At 42.6% G+C, this 25,571-nt stretch overlaps 1 protein-coding gene across 1 annotated transcript in view; it reads right to left on the minus strand.

Moving 5' to 3' along the window:
• Positions 1-870: 870 nt before the first annotated feature.
• The window catches only part of LOC118432719, a 25,237-nt gene continuing 536 nt past the window's right edge, over positions 871-25,571 (minus strand). The window contains exons 2-8 of the mRNA XM_035844333.1: positions 24,871-25,486; positions 6,154-6,291; positions 4,482-4,670; positions 3,696-3,831; positions 2,983-3,122; positions 2,129-2,221; positions 871-1,491 (exon numbers count right to left, since the gene is read on the minus strand). Of these exons, the coding sequence (XP_035700226.1) occupies positions 1,285-1,491; positions 2,129-2,221; positions 2,983-3,122; positions 3,696-3,831; positions 4,482-4,670; positions 6,154-6,291; positions 24,871-25,486 (1,519 nt within the window). The 3' untranslated portion in view covers positions 871-1,284. The remainder of the gene's footprint in view (positions 1,492-2,128; positions 2,222-2,982; positions 3,123-3,695; positions 3,832-4,481; positions 4,671-6,153; positions 6,292-24,870; positions 25,487-25,571) is intronic.

The raw sequence follows: 25,571 nt of genomic DNA on the forward strand, positions 1-25,571 counted from the left end.
AAGTCACACCAAACATTTGCACCTGATTGTCAGGAAGAGGAGGAAATTGATAATTGGTATCCATCAATCCTCTGGGTACTGAAGGTATACAGTAACAACACATTCAGCTACATGATAAAGTATGTCTTTTCAACATTGGTGTGCTTAATATGTGAAAGTCTATTCTCTATAGGACTGTGTCAAGCTGTCTTGACATTTTGGTAGGTTGATGTCTTGACACTCATACTTTTTATGTACAATAGGACAGCATTTGCAAAATGAGCCTGACATAAACACACATGTATAATTATATATTATATACATATCGAACTAAATCTGATTTGTTGAACCTCGTGTTTCTTACAATTATGAGGTTGTGAAGGGCAAGATAGAATAAACCTTATTCACCATTCATTAAGGTGAAGGCCCCTGACTTGTAGACAGTTCTTGTCTCCAACATGATTTTTGCATGTCCAGATACATGTAACGCTAGTTCACCTTTATTCGAGGGGTAACCTTCATCCGTTCTATTTAACACCAGGGTATTTAGGGATTTCAAGACGACGGACGGTGGTCTCAAACTGCATTTTGTGAAAACAATGCAATTTTAAACCACCGTCCATCAACGTGATATCCCTAAATATCCTGTTTTTTAGGTACAACGGATATAGGTTTCCCATCGAAGGTGAACAAGCGTTACATTTTCGTATGTGTGGCCTTTGTTGGTCCATTTCAGCAATAAAGTCCGCCGTGTTTTGTTTATGCCTCTCAGGAACTTTGACCTTGAGCATGCCTACTCGGAATGGTGAATGAGCTTATTTTCATGAGCATAAAGATCTGGGGCATATGAGAGCGACTCAGCATGTATTTTTATGGCTTAGCTTAATGTTTACAGCATCAATAACCTGATTTATAGGGGAGGGATTGTCTGAACCCTCAACCTGAATATTGTCTTTTTTTTCCTGGCAAATTTTGATCTTAAATGTTGAGTGTTCTGCGGGGGAGGACAAAATAGTATATTTTTAAAATGTGGCAAAAAACTGTGACCTTTGCCAAGTTTTGACCTTTAGTTGACTCCTAAATGGCAGCTCACTGGCTGGACTGACCCATTAGGACAAGGAGTGATATACTAGTGTCATTTCAATATTCTGACTTGTTTGTAAAATACAGTACATTACCTCCCTCTGTTTTACCCAAACAAACTTGACTAATCCAAATTTGCAGTTTGGCTTAAGACTTCAGATTTGAAGTGTGTTTTGAAGGAATTGTTTCCATTGGAAAGTTCATTTTGTAGTCCCCAATATCTCACAGAAGACCGTTGATCTGCCCTAAGACTGCTTGAGTGAGAAGTCTGCCCTTCTCCAGGATCTCGCCAGGTAACATGTCTACAAGAGTCTGGACCTGAAGTCTGGGGCTGAGCTGGTTGAAGTTTGGCGGGAGCTCCGCACGCTGGACGTTCCCAGCCTTGATGATTTCCTCCGTCACCTCACGGTAACTGTTGGTGTTCATAACCTGTGAGGTAGGTAATGTTGCACAACAATGAGAGGACATCTAGCACTACATTAACCCTGGCTCACGCATTAAAGCTCTAACTTATATTTAGCGATCTGATGTTTGGGTGTCAGTTTAGCTGATGTTAAGCATCAAACCTCTGCACATGAAAGAACCCAACACACTTATTGAGAAGTATAGGGGTGGCCCGGTGTCCTTGGCAAAAAAGTCGCACTACCAGTAGTTACTGTACTTGCAAAAGCAACATGATTCACCGCAATTGAGGAGTGCTGCTTTTTAATTAACTGTCATCTTTTGATTTAGTTACACAATTTAGATTCAGGTAGCTTCCTATGAAATATACAATGTATCCTGAAGACCAAAGTTTTCCTACAAGCTATACAATATGGCAGCTTTTCAGGTTACTCTCCAAGCAGAAGGCTCCGGCTGTTTTTTAACATTTCCTTAGTTGTTTTTATCTGGCCTTTTATCTTATACTCTTGATGTCTCCCAGCCTATACATCAAGAAAGCGTACAAAATAGAAAGCCAGATTAAAACGGCTAAAACAACAGTTGGAACCTGTTTGGAGAGTACTAGTATTTAATGTAGCCATAAGACAATACAATGTTCAGCTTGATGAACTTCTATCCTCCTCACCTGTCTGCTGACTGCTATAGTTTCCTCCATATTATAAGCCTGGTGAAACCACCCTGTCGGGATCACCAGCAGTTCTCCTGCAACTTGGTCCACCTGGATATGAGAGAACAAAAAAGTCAGATTGTTCCAAACGTAAACTGGCTTTTAAGAGGGTCTGCAGGCTCTTTTACGTAAGGCTTAGGCTGCCTATTAGTATTTCCTATTAGTAATTCGTAGGGAAAACCATCATATCTACGTAATTCGTACCAAGGCGACCAAATTTAGCGTAGTTGCCTTCCTTGATTTAGCGTAATACGTAGGAGGGTCTCCTGAATTCAGCGTAAATCGTTGTCGGGACCCCCCATGCTGACCCTCTTGTAAGAACTGCTATGTTACAATTGTAAAACATGGCTTTACTCATAATCAATGACAGAGAGCATGTGTTGAGTCAAAACTGGCATGAACATCAAAGTGGACATGTTGTGCCCATTAATTTGTTTGTAGCCATAACAGGCATTGTGATGGACATATGCTTTGACAACACCTAATAGTGACTTTAACTCCAATATGTGCTACATCCCAGAGTATTTTCTTGAATAAAGCATGCACCCCTGATTTGGGGCAAGTCTCAGACAGATCTGTGGGACTGAAAGGCAAAATGGAAAATTCAAATAAGTACGTACCCCTTCTCAATCAATTGTAAACACACCTTGAACTGGATAAATTCAAATTTATCCTGTTTTCCCAGGGCCTTTTTGCATAAATCCCGCCGTAATTGTCTCTACAAACTTTAACAACAGCTTGTAGCACCTTTTCAATTTTGGAAAGTTTTTTAAAAGTGCGTTCTTTATTCGAGAACAAGCTCTACTACTCACCTCCGCAAACTCGGCCTCCTGGAACTCCGGATACCTGGTGTAGTTGGGACTGAAGGCGTCTACAGGACTGTTGTACTTGATGCAGTCCAGCGGGAAGCCGCATCTCTGGTCAGGCGTGATGTAGAAACGCTGGTCCTGACCTGTAGTGTACATGTATGCCAGGAATTTAAAGTGTAATCTGTCAGTGAGATATATGGTCATATATGTATTAGAAATTCCCGACCTTCTTCGATAAGAAAAAAACTACGTGTTGATAACAAACTGCAGCAGCCACTGAAGTTTTTCTGCATGCCCCTTTTGTTCAGACTGTCTGTTTTGTCCGCCCGTGCAGTACAAAAATGCATCTACACCTTTCAGTTTTAGCCCTTCTGTCATGTCTGTAAAGTTTTGTTTCTTGTTGCGTTGAATTTCTAACTTGTCAGCGCTCATTATTCAAAAGGTTAGAGCTGTCTTCAATGGCAACTAGAAAAAATTGGACTCAGCAAAGTTATTGTCTTCTTATGCTCTCTGACCTGCTCTGGACACGTGACTTATCGCACATGTGACGTCGGCAATAGATCAAAGGTTGTTGAAAGTTGACATCGAACGTCCCGGTTGAGAAAAGGTCGGTGCACCCTCAGATGGCACCCTCAGATGCACTCAGTCACTTCTATAACTATTCTCAGTTTGATTACATTTTGAGATGGAAGGTGGAGGAAACGTCTCAGTCGTACCTGGAGGGAAGAGTTTCCACTTCTTCCGCCCGGCGATGACGGCGTTGATGCCCGTCCAGTTGTAGGGGTCGATGTGGAGCGGCGAGCGGGAGCAGGGAGAACCCCACAGCAGTAGGGCGTCCCACGGCTGAACCTCCTAGAGGGATGGGGGTGAAGAGGGACGGGGTTTTATGCGTCGGTCACAAATGGGCCACGCCGGGTAGCTTACTTTTTGTTTCACTTGCATTAATACCGGGTAATATTTGGGCACGGCCGGGACCAGGATTTCTTAACACTCATTGTTAAAACCAACCCGGGACCCGGCAATAGATAGATGTAATTATGTAAACACCGAAAGGTACTAGTATCCGACAGTCCACTTGGACAAATTTGTGGCTTCAGAGCCGGCCGGGGCTACACCTCGACGGGCACCGGTGCTATTATGACCTTAGCATAACTCAGAGTCTCAGAATGTTAATCTTGTCCACGTCAATGTACATAACGAGTTACATGTACCTCTACCTTCATCCAACGGTCAAACCCCAGCCTGCAAAATGAAGACTTTTACAATGATTGAAGGAAAGTTACGGCAGTCCAGCTTACTATCCTCTTCCCCACGATAGTTGACATTAACTATTTTTTTTTCCTCCGTTCTCTCTGTGAGGATTTCTCTTCGCGCTTTCCCAGCCTTGTAAATGATTTGTAGACCCGTAACCAATTCCGAAGTGGTGATTAATTGGGCCACGCATGGACTGACATCACGTTGATATTTCAGAAGTGAAAGCGGTGACCAAAAAAAAGCAGCACCTTTGGAAACAGCTGGAAGAAATCTTCCCCGAGCACTTCCACCTCGCCCAGGTCGGCCCGGAGCTCAGGTCTAGTCGGGATGAACAGCTCGTCTTCCAGGTACATCCATCTCCCCGGCTCCCCTCGGGACGACTTGGCTGCAAAGTCCGCTAGTCTAGTGGCTGCACTACTGATACTGCTGCCATTGCCCTATGGATGAAACATATACAGTAACGTCTTTGTCTTCGATTTTGTGATTTTTTTTTCACCGTCCCGTGACTGATCAATTTTCTTAATCACGCTGTGGTCACACAGAGCCGTATTTCCACCGTTCCACTAAACGCTAGAACTGTTCCGTTATTGGAAATGGCATTTTCTTGGCTGCCCCATGATAGCTTTATGATGCATGGTTATGGAAGCTCACAGCGAAGCTAAGGCTCATAGCGATGTGACAAACTGCGACTGTCTTCAATGGAGACATTACCTATGACGGAAAACGTGGTTCGGGATCATAAATAGGGAGCTGTAGATGATTTAGCACATACCGACTGTCTCCCTGTATATATGTGTGTACTTTATCATAACCGTTCATGAACTATTCTCAGGAGTAAAGCCATGTGTTATCACTACAAAACCACTGCGTCTTTCTAAGGTGATATCTCACTGCACTTGGGGCACCGGTACGGCACTGCGGGGTTCGTAGTTGACTCAACGAATTCCAGAGATAAAGAACGAATTTTCTTACGTTTTGTGTATTTCGTTGTCTACTTTTCTATCATTCTTTCTTTCTTTCTTTCTTTCTCTCTTTCTTTGGCAGTACCCAGTCTCAGGAGACCATCTGTGCGCCTCTGGAAGGTTGTCCTTGCGTATTAGGCAATATCTATATTATAAAAAATCGGCGAAAATAACAAAACAGTGCCGCAATGAACGAACCCCACATTGCCACACTGGTGCTCCAACTGCAGTGAGATACCACCTTAAACATGGCGCAGTAAACACACACACACACACACACACACACACAAAACCCAGAAATATAACGATGTGTTCCTGGTGACCTTGCCTCACTTTTACGACGTGCAAGAGTCTCGCCTTTGCAGAAGATGTATTAAAAAATCAATGTTACGGGGCACAATGAAAATATGTGCCAAAGTTATCACCGGAACAGCAGGCATTAACATGGATGGATACATGCGAATGTGTTTGAAAGTTTTCTTAGTGTTTTGTATGAATTTCTCTCACAGCGTGTTTTTGTCTGTCTAGTCGGAGATAGAGGTAATTGGGTGGTTGAACAATAGGAAACGTCAACTTGACTGAAGTCCCGTGCACTGCCGGGAATTCTGGGGACAATTTCAAAACAGAATACGTGCTCCGATAGATATTTCCAGCGCTTCAAACATAACTGTAATGCAGCTGTAATATCGAAAATTCCAATTGAAATTTTGAACTGTTTGTTGTTGTTTTTTGCTGTTTTTTGGGGGGGTCATATTTGGAGGCACTCCGATACCATTCTTTTATGAATACTATTATAGAATATTCAACTTTGTCAAAACAAAATGGCGTTATATATTTCGTTTGCATTAGTTTATGTATTCTACTTCGATTCTGACATCTATATATCTGCTACATTGCATACAGAGCGCCTGGACACACAACTCTAAGGATGTAGCAGTAAACACAAAGACAAACGTACATCAACAGTTTTGACAACTGCGCTGTCGTTTGCGTAGTTTTCCAGAAAGAAATCACGTGACCATCTGCTAGCCGCCCAATCAGGAACCACGTCGGTCAAGATCACCGGTCTCTTCCCGTCATACACCGCGATGAATTCCTGAGCAAGAAAAGGGAAAGAAAAAAAGACATATCATTCCGTGTGGTGGTTTTCCAATGTGTTTTCAACAAAGCAAGATGTACTTCGTCATTCCAATGTGTTTGTTTGTTTGTTTGTTTGCATTGCTTTAATAATAGCCGGTAAATCGCATCGTGGCGAGTTAACGCACCAGGTTTGTACTGAAGACTACAAGCTACGTATCAATACATATATCTTTTTGACATAAACACACATGTGTATATATTACACACACACCGGGAAGGACCCCTACTCTATATTGATAAGTGTTTTGGGCTCTCTAACGTGCTCGAGGGGTGGCTGTCCTCAAACACCATTTGATGCCCTATCCGAGGGACGGCCCTAACCGAAGCTACGATACTCATTTTCACCAGGGTGAAGTGAGGACATTGACGTAACGTGTCTTCAACCCATGAACACAGCATTGGGGTCAGTGGTTTCTGGGCCAAATTTCCCGCCAATACGACAGGCATCGATGCCACCATATGTGAATAATAAACACCAGTGCTTCACGATTCATGGCTCAATGCAGAGCTAATGTCACCACATTTCGGCGACCATTAGTGAGTTGAACATATCCAAGACGCCCACTTAGTTTCATCCAGCAACTATGAACACCATCCGTTATATGATAGTTGCATTGGCGTCATTTGATTCCCAGGGCTCCTTCCGTCGACGTAGCGCATTTATCTGGTTACATCGTCTCCCTATCACTGTTACATTTTAACCAGCGTTATGCTTTTAGAACGAATTGTAATCATGTATTTTAGTAAGCTCTAATCAATGTCAGTATGTCAGTCGTGGATTTATACACTGTAGTCTGTTGGAGCACTTCATGTGGTATTTAGAAAAAGTCATGATATGCCAAGCCAAAGAGGAATAAACCCGCAAAATCTGAAAGCAGAATCTGATGTCATGTGATATATATACACATACCATATCTGCAATACCCTTTCACAGCCTTATCTGTGTGTTATCATCCAGCAAGATAGACTGCCGTATCTACCGTCACTAGAGGCACTCAGTGGATTGAGATTAGCACTGTGCAATTTGTTTACTTCAGTTTGGCTGCGATTTACTTTCATGGTGAACTTGTGCCTTTGGCGAGGCAGGACTCTGTCGTACATGCAGAATGGACATGAGATCATGTGGATAATCTATCTATGACATGAGCCTATCGTTTCTGTCATGGGTGTAACATTTATCAGAGTAAACGTACAGCATGTACGTGGGGTATCCGAGCGAGTCATAACTTACAGCGAGGTCCTTGCCTTCTTCAAGATATGTACAGCGAAGGATTGCCAAGTTTTAAAACCATTTTATGATAAGGTCACTGTTTGACACTTGCATGAACACGCTTTTATTGAACGTCAATGTTTTACGGAAAGATCAAGCGGGCTTTGTGATTTATCAACATTCTGTGTCTTACTTACTGTTCTGTATCTTACACGTCTTTCAGTAGATTACTGTATCAGTGGCAGGCAGCTTTGTATGAGAGAACTTCACTTAAGATGATGTTAGAGATAGGATCTGTTGGATAAAGGCGCGCCCCGGTCGTCTATAATAGGCTTTAGCCTGCGGTGCTGCATCTCTTAACTACAGCCCTGTTTAGACAAGATTACGGTTTTACAATCGTCAGGAGATATGATTTATAGAGTGGGCGATCACAGCAACGGAATGTGCATAGATTTAAAAAGAATAGAGTTTAAAAGATTTTAAAATAGATTTTAGAAATACATTTTTAATAGATTTTAAAACAAAATCTATGCACTCTTGAACTAGTTGAACTGTAAATTCCAACACAAAAATTGGACTTACCCAAATGGATTGTTCATTCCTTGACAAAGATTGGTGCTGTTCAGTCGAAAATTAGTTCAAGGGTGCATAGATTTTCTTGTGGTGATTTTTAATAAGTAAATGGTATTCCTCAATTTTAGAGTTGTTTTGTCTCATGGTAAGTTAGTCAGTATCACCAACGAAAAACAACGGATGTTGTTTGAAACGTCTGATCGTTTCCAAAATCATATCCAGTTGCTTGAGTAACTGCTTTTTGGCGTATCTTATTACCTGGATGTTTAATCTTCATCAACGTAAGTTAGACGTTGTCTTTATATTGCAATGTGAAGTTTTCTTGAAAATAGCAAGCGAGAATATCTGTGACTGTAAAATCGTTTGTTGAAGAGACAAACGTATCTAAGGTTTCCAGAATTATCTTAGGTAGTGCAAAGTAAAAATGTGTTTAGCAAGAGTTCTCTTTTTAATCGGGTTAGAAGTATAGATCACGTGACTGTGTGGTTAAGCCAAAAAAAGAGAAGTTATTGGCATTGTCTCGTTATATAACGTCCTTGGTCTCGCCAACTACAGTAACAAGCTGATTCCCAAAATATAATGTTTTGCTTGCAGCTAGCTAGTGCCAAGAAAAGTTTGAAAGTTACATCAAACCACTTCCCCAGGGAGCTTGTTACTTGGTGGTTTTTCGTTCCCGAGGACTTCGGCCTCAGTACCGGATGTGGCAGTAATGAAACAGAAAAGCTCGTCTCCCGGCTAATTACGTCCCAAAGAGGCTATACGTCTCACCATCCGATACTCGTGTGGAGAAGATTGAGGAATCTGATCTGAACACGGTAATTGGATTTGATGTCTCAAGTTTTCATGTTTGAAGATAAATTGATAGATACATAGACACTCTGCCTGGCGTTCTGATGCCCCATATAACGTTACAGCCAACATAAAATGCAACTTATATCTGTATCTTTCCATGGTATGCGTTCATACATAGTCATAGAGGTTACCACTTCCCTTGGACATCAAATCAAGGAACAGTGTTCGCCCCGTCAGGTCTCAGGTTTATGAAATAATTCTATTGAGACATGCATGAGACCAAATTGCCACACTGAAGCGCGGTTCATACTGTGCTATTGGCGCCAGTTTCCTCGTAGGTATTGACAGAAAGAAAATAAAGTTGTTTTGCTGTAAGGTATAGAAACGAAGAGCACATACACGGTTCAAAAAGTCACGCTATTACTTCCTCTCTTTCGGATATCTCCTCTATTTCTCTTATCAAACCAATTCTTCACGGGTCCTAGCGACATCTCGGTAAATCAATTTCGATAAGCATTGAATATCCAGGAGACGGGACGGCCCCAAAACAGTAGGACTGTGTGATACATCACTCCCGTGTATTAGAGGGGTTGTCTCAGAAGATGGATCACCAATCAAGGGTGGCTCTGTTATCACCTGTTTCCAGCCAGAGGCGCAGTGAGTAAGGAGGCGGGAGGCTCGTTGTCGGCTCCCGTTGTGATGGGACAATCCACACGGTGCCCCCCCCCCTCCTCCAGTACCAATAGTCAGTTTTGTTCTTTCCACTTCGTCCTGTTGTCTGTTGATATCTAAGGCCATGTTGATTTGATTATATATGGATGACATCAACGCACGCATTAATTTTCGACCGTACTGTAAATCGTACAAAGCAGCTTCAAAATAAACAAAAACAAATATCGGAAAACGTACACTCATGTCTTAGAATATTCAAGGAAGATATAGAAGAAAAAATATCAATCTATTGTTTGGTTTTATATTCTGTGTGTTCAATAATAAGTTCAACCTTCCTGATCACTGAAATTTCATGATGAAGGCAACATTTTTATTTGCATGCTCGCATCAGTTTTTGGGTTACCAGAGGATGTCATCCTTATAAATATGATCACATTAACATGGCCTTATTACTAACATGTTGGACTCACACCAGTTTCTTACAGACAAATAAAATCTTCTCAAGTCTTCAACGAATTTTGAGACTGCAAATTTAGATATCGGAGGACACAAAGCAATACCAAACATTGCTTACGAAGAAAAACTGTTTTCTAACAGTGATAATGAGACACTCTTGCAGGCAAATCGAATCTTTTCAAATCTTCACCGCATTTTGAAGCTGTAAATCTAGAGATAGGACACAAAGCAATACCAAACACTGGTCATAAAGAAAAAAACTGTTTTCTAATTGAGTGATCACGAGACATTTAGTCTCGGCGAAGAACATTTTAGTGCGTTGGATGAATGATTCTTCTCACGCATTTTAAAGATTGTGTTTTGGGTACACTCAGAACTAATTTCGCGTCTATTGGTTCTTCACAATCCATTGCTAAAGACGAATGACCCAGAGGAATTTTTCGCGAAGAAATTATGGCTCTCTGTGTATGGTTATTGAAAGCTTTTAGCGCAAACAACGCCTGGTGGCCTTTCTCTCTGACGATTGAAAAACGGTAATTTCGAGGGATATTCTCACAGGTGTTTAAAACCAGTCATTTGTGTCACCTTCCCTATTGCCGAAAGCCCATTGTTAATGCAAGACGTGGTTGAAGTGTGCGAAAGTTTCTAAGTGGTGTCATCACAACTCGCTTCGGCTTTTAACGCAGCTTCCGTCGTTAACGCTTTATGACATTTTAATTTTATTATATGGATGACATCCGCTTGCGCATCAATTTTCGTTCGTTCCCAAAAATAAAGCAAAAAGTTTTCCACCATGCTTTGAATCGTACAAAGGAGCAAATACATACCGTAAATTAAAAGAAATATATATATCAGGAAACATACACTAATGTCAACGTCAATTTCAATGTCAAAGGAGAAGACTGTGAAAACAAAAATGAAGAATCTTTTGTTCGGTATTCAATACTCTATGTTTGTCATTTGTTCAACCCTCTAGACCACTTAGATTTTATCATGACTGCAACACTTTTTTGCCATTTTTTTTATTCGCACGCTCGCATCAGTTTTGGGATTCCCAGAGGATGTCATCCATTTAATCCAATCAACATGGCCTTAACTGTTTTCGTTCAATAATGTACAAAAGGAGCCACAAGACGGATGTACGGAGTGTGAAATAATGGCCTCGGCGTTCTACGTGCCGATGACACGGGTAATGGGAAGGCTCCAGGTAATTTTCCGCTTGCCCACCGCGCCGTTCCGAGTGATCTCAGATCTGATGACGGGCAGTTAGTTCCGTCGGTCCATTGTTGCCATTCTCTAAGGCCCCGTCTATGATGTGGCTTTCCGACATATTGGTGTCAGGAGTACGGATAGGACCTGTTGATCTCAATTGCTTTGGCTGTTTGGAATACAGCGGATATGTTTTGATGAAAGAAAGAAAGAATGTGATCTCGAACCAGTTTAGCTCACTCACGAGCTACTCTCTCAGATTTATCATAGCTTCATTCTTTTCTGGGCTACTTCATTCACTTCACTTCCAGGTTTATCAGTGTCACATTGGCTAGTACAACACACATACGTTAGTGTAAGGCTTGGTTGTTATGAACGCGAAGCACAGTTTTACACCATAGGTGTCAGGAACTGCGACACAATTTCTTCGTATCGTGGTGACTTTAATCTGAAATGAGACTTTGTGACTAGTAGTGCGCACAATAGCACGTCTCCGTATTTGGTCTTCCAGATTAAATCCGACAAGCTTCCGATACGGTCACGAAAGAAAGTGTTGAATATGTTATGAAGCAGCACCTGGAAAAAATACGATGGGCTCAACTAGCCATCTCAGTGGTTACGGTACATCAAACGTTAATGCGGTTTTTGACCTCTACTTTTCCTTGTGTTATTCCAAGGGGCTTAGTTACTCTTTTCTTTCTGTTATTCCAAGGAGCTTAGTTACTCCGTATCTGTTGTCTACGTTGATACAATCTATGCCATGTTTCTGTTGAAAACAAACAAACACACAAACAAGCAACCGCAAACAAGCCCATAAGCGATCGCTTGATTTTATATTGTAGTGTTATCCCCTATGCAGCTACACGTAGATAAGTATCCAACAGTCTGTGTTAAAACATGGCATGAATCTATCAAGAACTATGTCATGACGGCCCAATTGGATAATTTATATTGAAACTATGTGTCAAACTAGAAGATAAACATTACCTATCAAAGAGGGCTTGGGGTGGAGTGATTACTGAAAACAGATAAGATACAGGAGATTGAGGTGATTGTATGATATGCTGTGACAAGACCCATCCTCCTACGCACGGGCACAAGCTTTCTGTTATCTGACAGTTAGATGGAAATCAGTGAATGCACCACTGCCTGATTTACGTATACGTTGCCCCATTTCACTGCGGTCGTCGACCTTGTCTGGATGGAAAGCAGCGTTGAAATATTTACACCATGACACATGTAGTGTCACGGGGAAAGCCACTAATGTCCTTATGGTTTATGTTAGATCGTGGGTGTAGGGGTGTTTATCTTCACACGAGAGTCAATCGCTCACGTTTTCAAAACGACTGAAAATGCCATACTGCATGGCGGAAGGCCTGAGGCAACCCATTCACAGATATCCCGCGGATAGAACGTTAAATGGATCTTCCATGTTTGAGAAAAGCCATTGCTAGAGCACCCACTGCACTTTTGGAAGAGTAGGGGTGTGTTACGGTGTGAGTGGTTCATATATCTTTACAGTTTAATTGCATGCTGCAACTGGGGCAATCACTGTCGTATTGAGATCCCTGTGCACTGTTGATAGTCTGCCACTATAGACCCGTGCGATTTAGCCCCATTAGTTGTTAACTCTCCCGAAGTCAGCCCCTAGCTGCGAAAAGACCACTCACACAGTATACCGTGTTGTACGGTGATGTGGGAAAGGCGACGACTCGAATGTTGCAACCACACAACTTTCAGCACTGAGGACAGTACAAACTGCACACTGAATATAGAATGGTTCTAATCATATCTCAATCTAATCCTACAAATCATACAATACACAGCTCTTTTCTAGCTAATTGCGTAATGACCTTTCGTCCTTTTAACAAATGCACAGCCGTGAACTTCCTTCGACCCACCTAACTGCACGTAACAAGCAAGCGGCTCCCGTTTTTTGTGTAACGAACTTTGCCACCGAAAAGTCGAACTTTTTTCCCGCGCAATCCCGGCAAATCATAAACGAACTTCAAAGCCCAGAACTAATGGAACAGTATCGACTCTTCCCGCCCAGTTCAATGTCAAAGTTCTTCGGAGGTTCCAGTTGCGTGAGTCCAGTCAATATCCTGTCTGTGGTGATGTCCAGTTAAGCGTGAGCGTGTTCGGACCTTGTAAGTCCGTTTGACCTCCCGTCTAAAGCCGGTGACCAGAACGTCGTCTGTGATCTTCCAGCTCGTTTATTTGATAAAACCTGTGATTCAGAAAGGTGGGCCGGGGTCGGAATTAAACTTTTATGGGCAACCAGGAATAAACTGGCCAAACACTCCCTCGGTGGTTATCTCAGTATAAGGCTTACCTTCAATTTTCATTTGAATCAGGCTGACTACTTACACGTACGCAGATCCTATATAACAGGCGCCCTGTCTGGGGAGATTACCGTCGTTATGGTGAAGAGTTTGTCTCACATGATGTCAAGGGCATTGCATGATGAACAGCGTATTCAGTTAGCCAATCTCTGTCCAGTCCCAATCCCACCTCTGTAAGTTAGAATGGGTCCTCATATTGGCCTTGATGTACAAACCATCCAAATCCATCCCGCAGGTAACCAAGCGTTCACCGGTCCTCCAAAATCTATGACTTATTCGTTCCAAAGTCAGACAGCCATCGATGGTGTTCCCGCTGATATAATTGAAGTGAGAACGCCGGCACCAAGAGGATTCGATCCGGCTAATGAAACGTAATCAGAGTTAATATCCGCGTATGTGCCACCAGGGTGTTTCAATTGGAGGTAAGACGTGACAGCGTAATGACGTACTCGTCTATAAACTTAGAGTTTCTCCTCGCAATGCTACTTTGTGAGCTTTAGGGGCTAAACTTCATGAGCACCTTTTGTTTCAATTTGCTAGCAGACAGACAAGGCAAATGTCATACTGCACTCATATTAGTAACTTATCTAACACCGAAACATACAAGTGACATACAAATTTTTGAGGCAGTAAGGGCAATGGGGTTGTTATCCACTGTGTCTCGGGCACGGTAGTGGAAGGAAGCTTTACGATCCTGCTAAGAGATATGGCCTTTTCAGTGCACCTTCATAATGAATAAATGACGTGGACTCTCATTTCGTGACAATGACCTTTAAAAAGACGATTCATTCCCAATACGTTGTACCAAGGAGCATTACTGTAATGGGTATGTGTTCTGAATAGATGGACTCTTCGCCAACGCTTCGGTGACCATTTGTCACCTTCCTCAGGGCAATTCTGACTGGTTCACACTGCACTGCAGTAAAATCACCCAAACGTCGCATCTGCAAGCAGCGACACCTACAACTGCAGTACAATATGAACCAATCAGAAGTGCCTGAAAAAGGTGACTGACGGTCAATGGAATGCCGATTGATAAAACCAACGGATGTGTGAGAAGAATCTCTTCATTCCGTGACTTACCAGCCAGATGAAACTATTCACGGAAGGATGCACTATGTATTTTCCATTGGTTTACATTGGTGAACACTAAAACGAGAGCGGCTTAATTGCTTGTTAGGTCCATGTCAGATTGGCGAGTCGAAGGAAGTTCACGTGTGTGCATTTGTTAAACGAGCAAAAGGTAATTTCGCAATTAGTGAGAAAAGAGCTTTGTATTGTATTATTTGTAGGATTAGATGTAGATATGATTAGAGTCATTCTATATTCATTGTGCAGTTTGTAAACGTTGTACAATCCACATCTGCGTATGGTGTACTGTCCTTAGTTCTGAAAGTTGTGCTACAACACTCGAGTCCTTGCCTTCCCCACATCACCGTCTAGAGCCATTCTACATTAATTGTGCAGTTTGTAAGCGTTGCACAATCCACATCATGTCATCTGCTTATGATGTACTGTCCTTAGTACTGAAAGCTGTGTGGTTACAACACTCGAGTCCTTGCCTTCCCCACATCACCTTACAACACCATTCGCGTGCTCGTAAGCCTTTAAGTTATCTCAGCGGAATTCACAGCGCACCGGGGAGTGACTACTGATCACGCTTGGCTCTTCTGTTCGTGCAGGCAGGCCATTCAGACGGATTGAGCCCGGTCGTAACCAGGTTACGTAGGCTTGTAACTGAATTTCCTCGTAACAACAGATACCTTGTCAACGAAAATCACAAAGTGGATTACAGCGTATCTCTGCCGGTAACAGTGGATGTGCTCCGGGCAGAGACAGTTAACCACATCACATAAATCTTGGTGCGATCAGTTTAAGATTGATGATGAAAAGATCAGGTTGGGATTGATTTTCCGTCAGTTGCAAGTAGAAGAAGGTGTTGAAATTTACGTCTGGTCTTGCATAATTGATATCAAGTCCGTCTTGGACTGTTTTGGGGAATAGTAGAAGAACGAGTGCAAAGAAAAAGAAGGAATGGGAAGTATATCTTTGGGCTTATCATGATCAATAGTCAAGGAATGCGACTTTCTACAAGACAAGGCCATGTTTTGATTCGATTATATGGATGACATTCTCTGGGAATCCAAAAACTGATGCGAGCGTGCGAGTAAAAGAAAGGGGTTTGTCAACAAAAGTTTCCTTATCTGTGAAATCCAAGTAGTCGGGAGGGTTGACCAAATGACCTAGCTGGCTAGCACATCGAGTATTGTATACAGAACAACAGATTCTTCATTTTTGTTCTTTCGCATCTTCTTTTCAAAACTTTGGAATCGACTTTGGCATTTTACGACAGTAGGTCTGTTTTCCGATATTTGTTTGCAACTTACAGCATTTATGTAGTCCTTTTGCAGCAGCTTTGTACGATGATCAAATCAGCTTGGTCTAATGGACGAAGAGTTATTGTCCTGACTTTATCACACGTCCAACATAGCTTAGGTGTAAAATCAGAACGCAAGAATGATGCTTGGTCCAGAGAAAAGTATACCATCGGCTTTTGTGTGATGACAAGGACATGATGGACGTTTTTCCATTTCACCGAGCTATTTTACCGGAGGGAATCCAATAAGCTGTAAAATGGGCCTTTGACGATAATGACAATGGGTGACGAACCGTTCACAGAGGCTCAATGCGTATCGATTGAAAAAGTTTGTACAAGAAGGCTTTTGCGAATAATGATAAAGGTTTTATTGCAAATCCGTGCCCATGGGGTTAATTGCAAGGGAACAAAATCAAATACATGAAGTGATTGAATGTGGGCTAATTACAGGTAAATAATCTCAACTCTTAGATACGAAGATTAAGTACATACAGTACATAGAATAGGGTCCTAAAGCTACGTTACTATTGCGGGGTTTGACTTCTTTGCTGGAAACAGTTGAAAATGGCGACATAAATAATAGCTACATAAAGAGACAGTGGGTTTGCTGTGCACTTCATTTGAACACAGGCAAAGAGAAGAGAAATCCGTGAAGACCCACAGTTGGTTGATCGTTACCTTGCCTAGATTGCTTTACTGTGGCAGTCAGTTTACTTTTAATCAGTTCTATCCTCAAAGGAAAGCCAGTGTCATCAACGTAACTCAATTTTGACAACGTTTGAAGTGATGGGTCCAAAATGCAATAGTCCCTACTGTGGTCGTTTCGCTACGTTGTCAGTTTGCTACAGTCGTTTCGCTACATGGCAGAAGTCCTTTCGCTTGAATTCCAAGTTTCTAAATAGACTTTAGGCAAAAGGAACCGTTTTCCTACAATCACTTTCTTGTTTAAAGATGTCACTAAATGGAATACTGACAACATGTCTTTGTTGGCTGTCTTGCCAGAGCAAATGTTATTGAAGGTACCAGACTTGTGTGTGGCGAAAAAGCTTGTCATGTAGCGAAACTACCTGTAGCGAACTGGCAATGTAACGAAATGACCTGTACCCGTACCTTCTTAAAAGAACCGTGTGCCCATATACATGAGACTATCTAGGCCCTATCGTGGCGAACCGGCTTGTGCCTTGTTGCGAAACGACCTGCCTTGTTGGGAAACGACTTGCCTTGTGGCGAAATGACTGTGGCGAACTGACATTGTGGCGAAACAACCTGTTACCCTAGCGTGGTACTGTAATATCTTTCCTCCTCGGTTTCTTCCTGCCTTTTTGCATATGCTGGTTATCGTCTCTGCCCTCGGTGGATGTAGCTGAGATTGAGGTGATCAACTGGCAGCCTCGTATCTTCATCAGCATCTTCTGTCCACCTTTCACTTCAAAAGCCCATTTCCTGTCCATTCTCCTCCCTGTCGGCACCCAAGTGATGGGCCGCTGATAGATTGCTTTCTTCCCATGAATGCAAAGATTACTTACAGATTCCGAACACAAAATGGAGAGGCCATTCACGTGTGTTCGGGCCTAGTCAGTCTTGCCAGAAGAAAGTACGTTCTTCTAGATTGTGAGAATGAAGACTTAATCCTTTGAGTAGGAGCGGAAGAGCCTGACATATACTCTTAAGACACTCGGCATTCCTCACTACTACTTGAGAGAAGCACCGGCTTTGAGAACTGCTTTAGGACTCAGCGATTATTTGCTTGTGGGTTAGACTAGTTAAGTATGGGTTCTTCACATGTCTATGTTATAAATACACCTAGACTAGAAGAATTTCCAGTGCTTTATTTGTTTGTAAACAAACAAACAAACAAACAAACAAACAAATGGATTGGCAGCACAGCCGCAGAACATTAGGCTTGATGGCATTCTAACCTGAGTCACACGTACTGTATAGTCGCGATACCGTGGCACAAACATTCTTTGTACGTTATCGACATCATCAATTGCATATATGTACGTCATTCGTTTATCTGTGCATGCGCCCTGAACATGTACAGCTGCACCACATCTTTCGTTCAGACTCTTGTTGTGCCAAGTGACACAAAGTGGCTGTTTCTGTAGCAGGGTATATTTTCACAAGGAGGGAGCACGGGACATCCATTTTACATCCCATCCGAAAGACTGGTGCAGCCCCAACCGAAATGCCCTTACCACGATTTGAACAGGGGTCTGCCATTTACCAAGCCATCTCAACTGTTGGGCTGCTACTAGTTGAACTGCAGTGACATCCCTTCACTATATATACGTATTTACCGACTTCATAAACACTCTGATCATATGATTAATGGGACATATCGGTGCCAGGCGCCACTCGGTCCCACCATGTCCCTCCGGTGTACAGTACTCACCCTCACCTATCAATACTACTCACGCCCACCTTGCCAGGGGGACGGACCGTACATCTGGTACCATCGCTTTTGCCTTCATTACTCTTTATACAGAACTGGACAGAATTTATAACCCGCTTGTAGAGTATGGCATTTCCAAAGGGCTGGTTCTTCTTCATTTGATCCATCAATATGGCTCAACCCCAGAAGGTCTAGACATTTCCTTGAACTCTTTTTTATTTACTGGGGTTGGACAGAGGTGAACAGATTCGGCCATTAGACTGCGACGCCCCGCGGGGAAATACAAGATATCAACAGCGACTGTCTGGTTAGTCGTATTTCAGCCTTTTTATCGACTCAGGCATTTCTATCAGACGCAAAGTTAGATGAACATTAGTTTTTACGTGAAAAAGGAAAACAACTCATGCTATTCATTTATTGGTTTTGCTGTTCGGCACCCACAACCAGGGCTGCGTGTAGCCTGTGTGGCTATTACAAAGGCCCTGCTAACATTAACAAAAGCATAGTACAATACAAATGGGATGCAGTAATCACCTTATGATAGTGATTTGTGAATATTGCTATTCTATATATGTTGGAACAAAGATCAGCTATCTTAATGTACTTCCTCATGCAGGTACAAGTTGGGCATGTGATGCGATAAAAATGGCAAGTTGTCGTTACCCGTCAATGTAATTACGGAATGATCCCCGAGTAAAACAAGAGAGTGCAGTATTGTCGCATGGTAGAGCTTTCACATCCATATCTATGTGATTGAATCAAGAGAAAAGACATAACCATGTGAGCACTATTGCGCTCTCTGGCCTCAAATGTGCTTGTTTAATGGTCTTGTAATGGGAACTGTTGATACAGTATTACGTGTATAGGACCGCATTGTCCCGTGAATATAATGAGTGTAGTCAGCTGCGTTGGAAATCTCTGCTTACCGGAGCGTTTTACATGAGTCGAACGGACGGCCGAAGAGTCCCTAACGGTTTAAATCACCCATAGACAGATGGTGACTTTGACGTTTGGTGGCAGAAGGTCATCGTCTCAGCCGGCGTTTGGATATCTCTCGGGAGGAACGGTGACATTTGGCAGATCCTAGTGCTGCGTGCGTAGATGGAGGAATGATAGTGTTGTCGTGATAACCTGGGGGGGGGGGCGTTGTGATGTTGGCCATTAAATACTGCACGAGCAAACTAAGTGCTCTGCCTGTGGCAAACAGGGGAAGAGAAGTATTACCTTCTGTTCCAGGAAGTCTGATCAAAGCTCGCTTATAGCAGCCCGCTCAACATCCGACCGGCCTCCTAGGGTCTAGTTACAGTCGTGGACAGCAAAGTTTGTGTTACATAGATTTGAACTTCCAGGTCTGGTGTTGAGGTTCCAGGTAAATGGGATGATGGCTTTTAACTACCGCACAAGCAAACCAAGTGATCTGCCTGATGTAAACAGGGTATGTTGGGAAATGCGGCATGACTTTCTGTTCCAGGTAGCCTGATTAAATCGCGCCTATAGCAGCCCGCCCTACCGTATCCGACCGGCCTCCTCGAGTCTTGTTACAGTCCTGGACAGCGAAGTTTGTGTTACATAGATTTCAGGTATAGGTAAAACTTGGAGTCATCCCCAAGTTTTCACTGCTTTTATTTTCGATGAGTTCGCAGGGCTGTGTTTGCGTCCGGAGTGTCTATATCGGGGATGGTGGAATAATGTTGGTGCTATGGAGAGGCATATGAACGCTATTTCACTCTGGATAAAGTTGAACTGTAATTTCAAACACAAATTCACCTACCCAAATTTTCGACTGATCGACCCAAGACAATCCATGTGGCGTCACAGAAGAAGTGGATTGTCCATACCTTGACGAAGACTAGTCGATCAGTCAAAAATGTGGGTAAGTCCAGATTTTTTGTGTTGAGAATTACAGTTCAACTTTATCCAGAATGAATTCTACTAACATGCACAGCTAAACTTTCAAGTTAACGTTTGTGATCACCTTTATCCACGAGGCAACCTATATCATTGCAATATCTTTGAAATAATGCAATTTGAAACGACGGTAGTCTATCGACTTGTTATGTCTAAATAACCTGTTTTTAACAACTGATACAAGTATCCTGCGGATAAAGGTGAACTAGCGTTTTATGTACTTGTAAAAGGTTATACAGCTACACTTAACGGGTACAGGGAAGGTCAGCTCAAATATCTAACAGCCTTCGCTCTCTTGGGAGCTACTCTCTTCCTTAGAAGAATACCTGACTCCAACAAACCCAACCCATTCCAAACAGACTTCCGAAATAGATGGCTCACACAAACGCACTTCGAACGAAACGCACGCTGATGGCAGTGAAGTAGACCGTTAGGGGACTAGGTAATTACGTGCGCTAATAGCCACAGAAATAGTACGTGGTCTGTCTACTACTATACAGACTGAACCACTTATGGTATCGAATGTGCATACATATATACTGCACAATTAAGTCACCGCATCACCTTTTCTACACGAAAATGTGATTTCAGGTATTGAAAACTTGGTACAATGCCTGAGAAAAACACATTGACAGACGAACATAAAGCCACTGTTCTTTTGAAATCGCAGAACCCACAAAGTCGAGAAAAGTTGGGGCTTTTCGTCTCCCTCTGCTGCCAAAAAAGAAGTCAAACCCAGCCTGTTTAGAAATAGCGAACACCAGTATCAGATCGAGTAGAACATTGTTCATAACTGGTCATTGTCACTTGTATATCTACTACGTTTATGGTTTATACCATGTACTTGCAATTAGCCCTCGGGTATTAACTTGCAAATAAACGTCTATAATAATCGTTTCAAGGTCTCATCAAGATCTACCTTAGTACCTACATACTAAATATGAAGACAATCCATCCAGGTGTTCTCCAGTTGCTAGCATGCTGGCCATGGCCTTCTATAAATAAACATACACACACACATACAAACGCTACCCAAAATATAACCTTCTTGGCGAAGGTAAAAAAGTGAGAAATCCCAGAAATGCGCATTTCCTACCCGGGGCCCGGCCGGGGTGTTTGCGGTAAAGAAAAAAAAATTAAACCTATGCCATTGAATATCCACAAGGCATGTTGTTGAAGTATTTTGGATCGGTTTTGTGTTTTGGTTATCGTACTTTTCGTTCCCCAAAACTGTCCGACCGGGCCCCTTAGCCTAAACATGTATTAATCAGGTGCGGTTTTATTGCCCGACTAGGGACGGTTAAGTTTCTCAGGTTCATTTACTGGTGGTAATTGGAATCATTTACGACAGCAGCCGTAAAACGGTCCCCATGAATAGCGAAGATCCTTTTTTAGTTCTTCGGCAATGAACGATATAGCCGCCAGATGGTCAAGACAGTACAGAAGGGAGATATACTTATGGGCGGGGCTGCAATGGGATGTCCAGAAAATATTACAGACCTTTTTATCTGGTGATATCTTTCAATTTGTTGTAGAATCTATCATCACAACGAGTAGGTAGCTATCTAAGGAGTGATCGAGGCACATCCTTGAACGCACTGCAGGACCCTTATTTTACGTCCCTACCGATAGATGGATGCAGTCCGAACCAGGATGTCCATCCCCGGAATCGAACCGAGGTCACCCAGTTATGCCTACGTCACATTTCAAAAACCGGAGCCCTCCCGGGCTGTTTGCGAAAACGAAAAATTAAACGAAAGTTCATGCTAATAAATATGCATAAGGCATGCTGTTGAACTATTGTTTGCCCGTTTTGTGTTTTTATTGATATTGTGCTTTTATATCATACCTTTCGCTCTACACAACTGGCCGTCCGGCACCAGGTTGGAAATGTGACGAAGGCTTCACCGACAAATTGGGACCGGGAGATGAAATATGAAGCCGCTACCAAGTGAACTACGAGGGGCGTGCAATTAGTAATGGTCCTGACCCATTTCCCATAGCAGGAGATTAATGAAACTTGGCACAGTTATTAGTCTTTCTCTTCATAGGAATCACCCAGAGTTATGCATTTCTCCCATTGTTTGATGCAGCTCTGGACACCGATTTTGTAGGACACCCCAGGTTGGTCCTCCAACTGATGCCTCATCAATGGCACAAGAGGGACGACCAGGTCTGGGAGCTGTTTCCACAGACTTCCAGCCACGTTTGAATTCAGGATGCCAGCGTTTTACAAGGTCATATGATGGGGCATCATCACCATAAGTTTCATTTATTTCATCAAAAGTCTTCTTTGGTGTGCGTCCTTTCAAATACAAAAACCGGATCACTGCGCGACACTCAACTGGTTCCATTTCACACCTGGTCCATTTCGCACCTGACTAAGTTCAAACACCAGTAAATCAGAAACCACAATTAGTTCAGAGCTGTCTTTTGCAACATAACCCATAGAGATATGAATTATTACACATACAAAATTTCATTTAGATCAGACAACTGGAAGTGGGTCAGGACCATTACTTATTGCACGCCCCTCGTACACAGACATCCCATATCTATGTCGTACGTTATATCACTTCCAGCAAGAGTCTATCTCGAGCAATATTGATCAATATTGTTCTATTGATATGAGCTTCTAAAGGTACATCAAACAATTGCAAAGACTCTAGCTATGTTTTAAACTGACTGCTTTCAAGGAAACCAACTTCATTCGACAATAACTTTCAAAACTAGTGCAAAACCCGTTTTCTTACAATCCACAATAACGTGTGTGCAAATCCATTTCTAACTATCAGTCAATGGCGTCTAGAGACGTTTTTTCACTTTACTCAGGTGGAAATGAGTACCTAGCTTTGGTTAGCGCCGCCTTCCTGATAGGACGTTAAACGTAGGTCCTGTTTTTGAGGAGATTTCACCCCTCGAGCACGTTAAAGAACCCACCACATTTATCGAAAAGAGTAGCGGTCCTTCCTGGCGTACGTGGTTCAAACCTTCAGTCCAATGGCCGTACCTGGGGCAATTACTGTCGTACCGAGGTCACCTGAGTTAGCGCCTAATGGTAGCCGCTCCAGACCCCTGCGATTTAGACTTTAGCCAAATGTAAACTCGCAATTCAGCCCCTGGCTGCCAGGATACAGCAGACGGTACGGCCCATCCAATGATAACACATTGTACACCTGACCTCATGGCATATGCGTCATGTTGCGTTTATAGCAACATTCTATCACTCTGGCTTCGCCTCTTCAGAGCAAATGCACTTTGCGAACCCTTGGAAAAATCCTCCATATGTTTTATTCATACCGTAATATCCCGCAGCAGAAGTGTACCCATTCCGGGCGTAGGTTCAGCACATACATCACGGCAATATCTCCAGCTTTTACAATGCAGAGAGATGCGAGCCCAGCTGGCTGTAGCTGCCCCAGTCTGACCCCGGAAAGAATATAGCGTCTTTACGATGAATGTTACAGACGCATTACCACTGTGTACATAACGTTCCTTCCTAGATTATGATCATATCTTATAAGTACAAGTCGCCCACGTTTCATACTCTGCAGCCTACATACACAACTCCTTTCAAAATCCATTTATTCCGGTCACGGTAAGGGACTGCGCGTAAAAATATACCACTAACGTCATTTGTGTAATAAAAATCCGACTTCTGCTCTCACAACTTAATGTACAGTGTAGAAATGAATAGTGCTTGGTGTAGCGATTCAACCACTGTTAATGGCTCTGTGTATCGTGGCATCGATGGAGAGAGTTTTATGGCCGAGCAAATCTTTATTAACCCCTTTGTACATCTCGGCTTTTAAGGGAGAGTTGCGAATTTACGAGCAAACTTAACTGCTACGCAGTCTGTTCGGATATTGTATTTTGTAGCCTCTGCCACCTTTGCTACTGGGTAATAAAGTATATATGTGCAGTTGTGTTTATCTTTTATTCAATAACTGTGCGACTACGTCCTACAGGTTGACCTGCACTGTAACTCAGGCTTTTATACTGGTCATAACTGCCCGTGAAGAGCTCTGTACTACTGTTTTTTTCTACTCCACATTCTGCGTATTCGTTACCTAGTACATAGAGCGTTACATGCAACGCTAGTTCACCTTTTTCTGCGAGGTAACATACATGTACATTCGTTGTTTTTAAACATATGGTGTTTAAAGTGAACGGACTGTGGTATATTGCAATATTTTCAAAGAACTACAGCTTAAAAACACCGTCCGTCGACTTGATATCCCCAAAAACGCAATTTCCAAGAACAACAGATATAGGTTACCTTGCGCATAAAGGTGAACTAGTGTTATAGCGTGATATATGTAACTCCCCAATCAGATATAGAAGTGGTAATTTTTCTATGTTATCTACTTATAATCAGGTTTGCATTGATATTTCATGTCTTGGCGTGGTGCGACTTTGGCGCACTGCTATGTTAACTATGTTTAGTCATCAATTGTATAAAATGAAATAAAAAGTATTAAATGTGTTTTTGTATAAAATAAATTTTTATAACTTAATTGCAACGCCACATTGTCACTGTTACTGTTATGTATTTATGAATAAAAAAGTGGTAGATACTATTCCAAAGGCAAACCCACCTCATAAGAGAGATTGTGTCTTCTATCCACCACCAGAAGAGACTCCAAGTTTTCCTGTGAGTAGACGTCGGCATCTTGATGCAATGACACATAGTTCTCAGTAGCGTAAAGTTCGTCTTCCGGCAGCTGTTCCACCTTCGACGCGACCCGCGCTTCAGGGAGTTTGTACTCTGCCGTTCCTGTTGCCGGACCCCCTCCCCCGCCGTTGTACCAGATCATGGAGATGACGCTGAGACTGAGCGGTAGGACCGCCGTCAGGAACATGAGACAGAACTGTCTCAGCTGTAAACACAGGTGGTCAAAGCTACGGAACCAAGGATGGTCCAACACTGACCTGAAAAACAACAACAAACAGATCATGGAGATAACGCTGAGACTGAGCGGTAGGACCGCCGTCAGGAACATGAGACAGAACTGTCTCAGCTGTAAACACAGGTGGTCAAAGCTACGGAACCAAGGATGGTCCAACACTGACCTGAAAAACAACAACAAACAGATCATGGAGATGACGCTGAGACTGAGCGGTAGGACCGCCGTCAGGAACATGAGACAGAACTGTCTCAGCTGTAAACACAGGTGGTCAAAACTACGGAACCACGGGTGGTCCAACACTGACCTGAAAAACAACAACAAACAAATGATTGGTCATCAGTATTGATCCTGAAGAAGCCGACAGTGATCGCGTTGAAAGTTGATCCGTA

Source organism: Branchiostoma floridae, chromosome 2 (assembly GCF_000003815.2).
Source record: "Branchiostoma floridae strain S238N-H82 chromosome 2, Bfl_VNyyK, whole genome shotgun sequence".
Lineage (NCBI taxonomy): Eukaryota > Metazoa > Chordata > Leptocardii > Amphioxiformes > Branchiostomatidae > Branchiostoma > Branchiostoma floridae.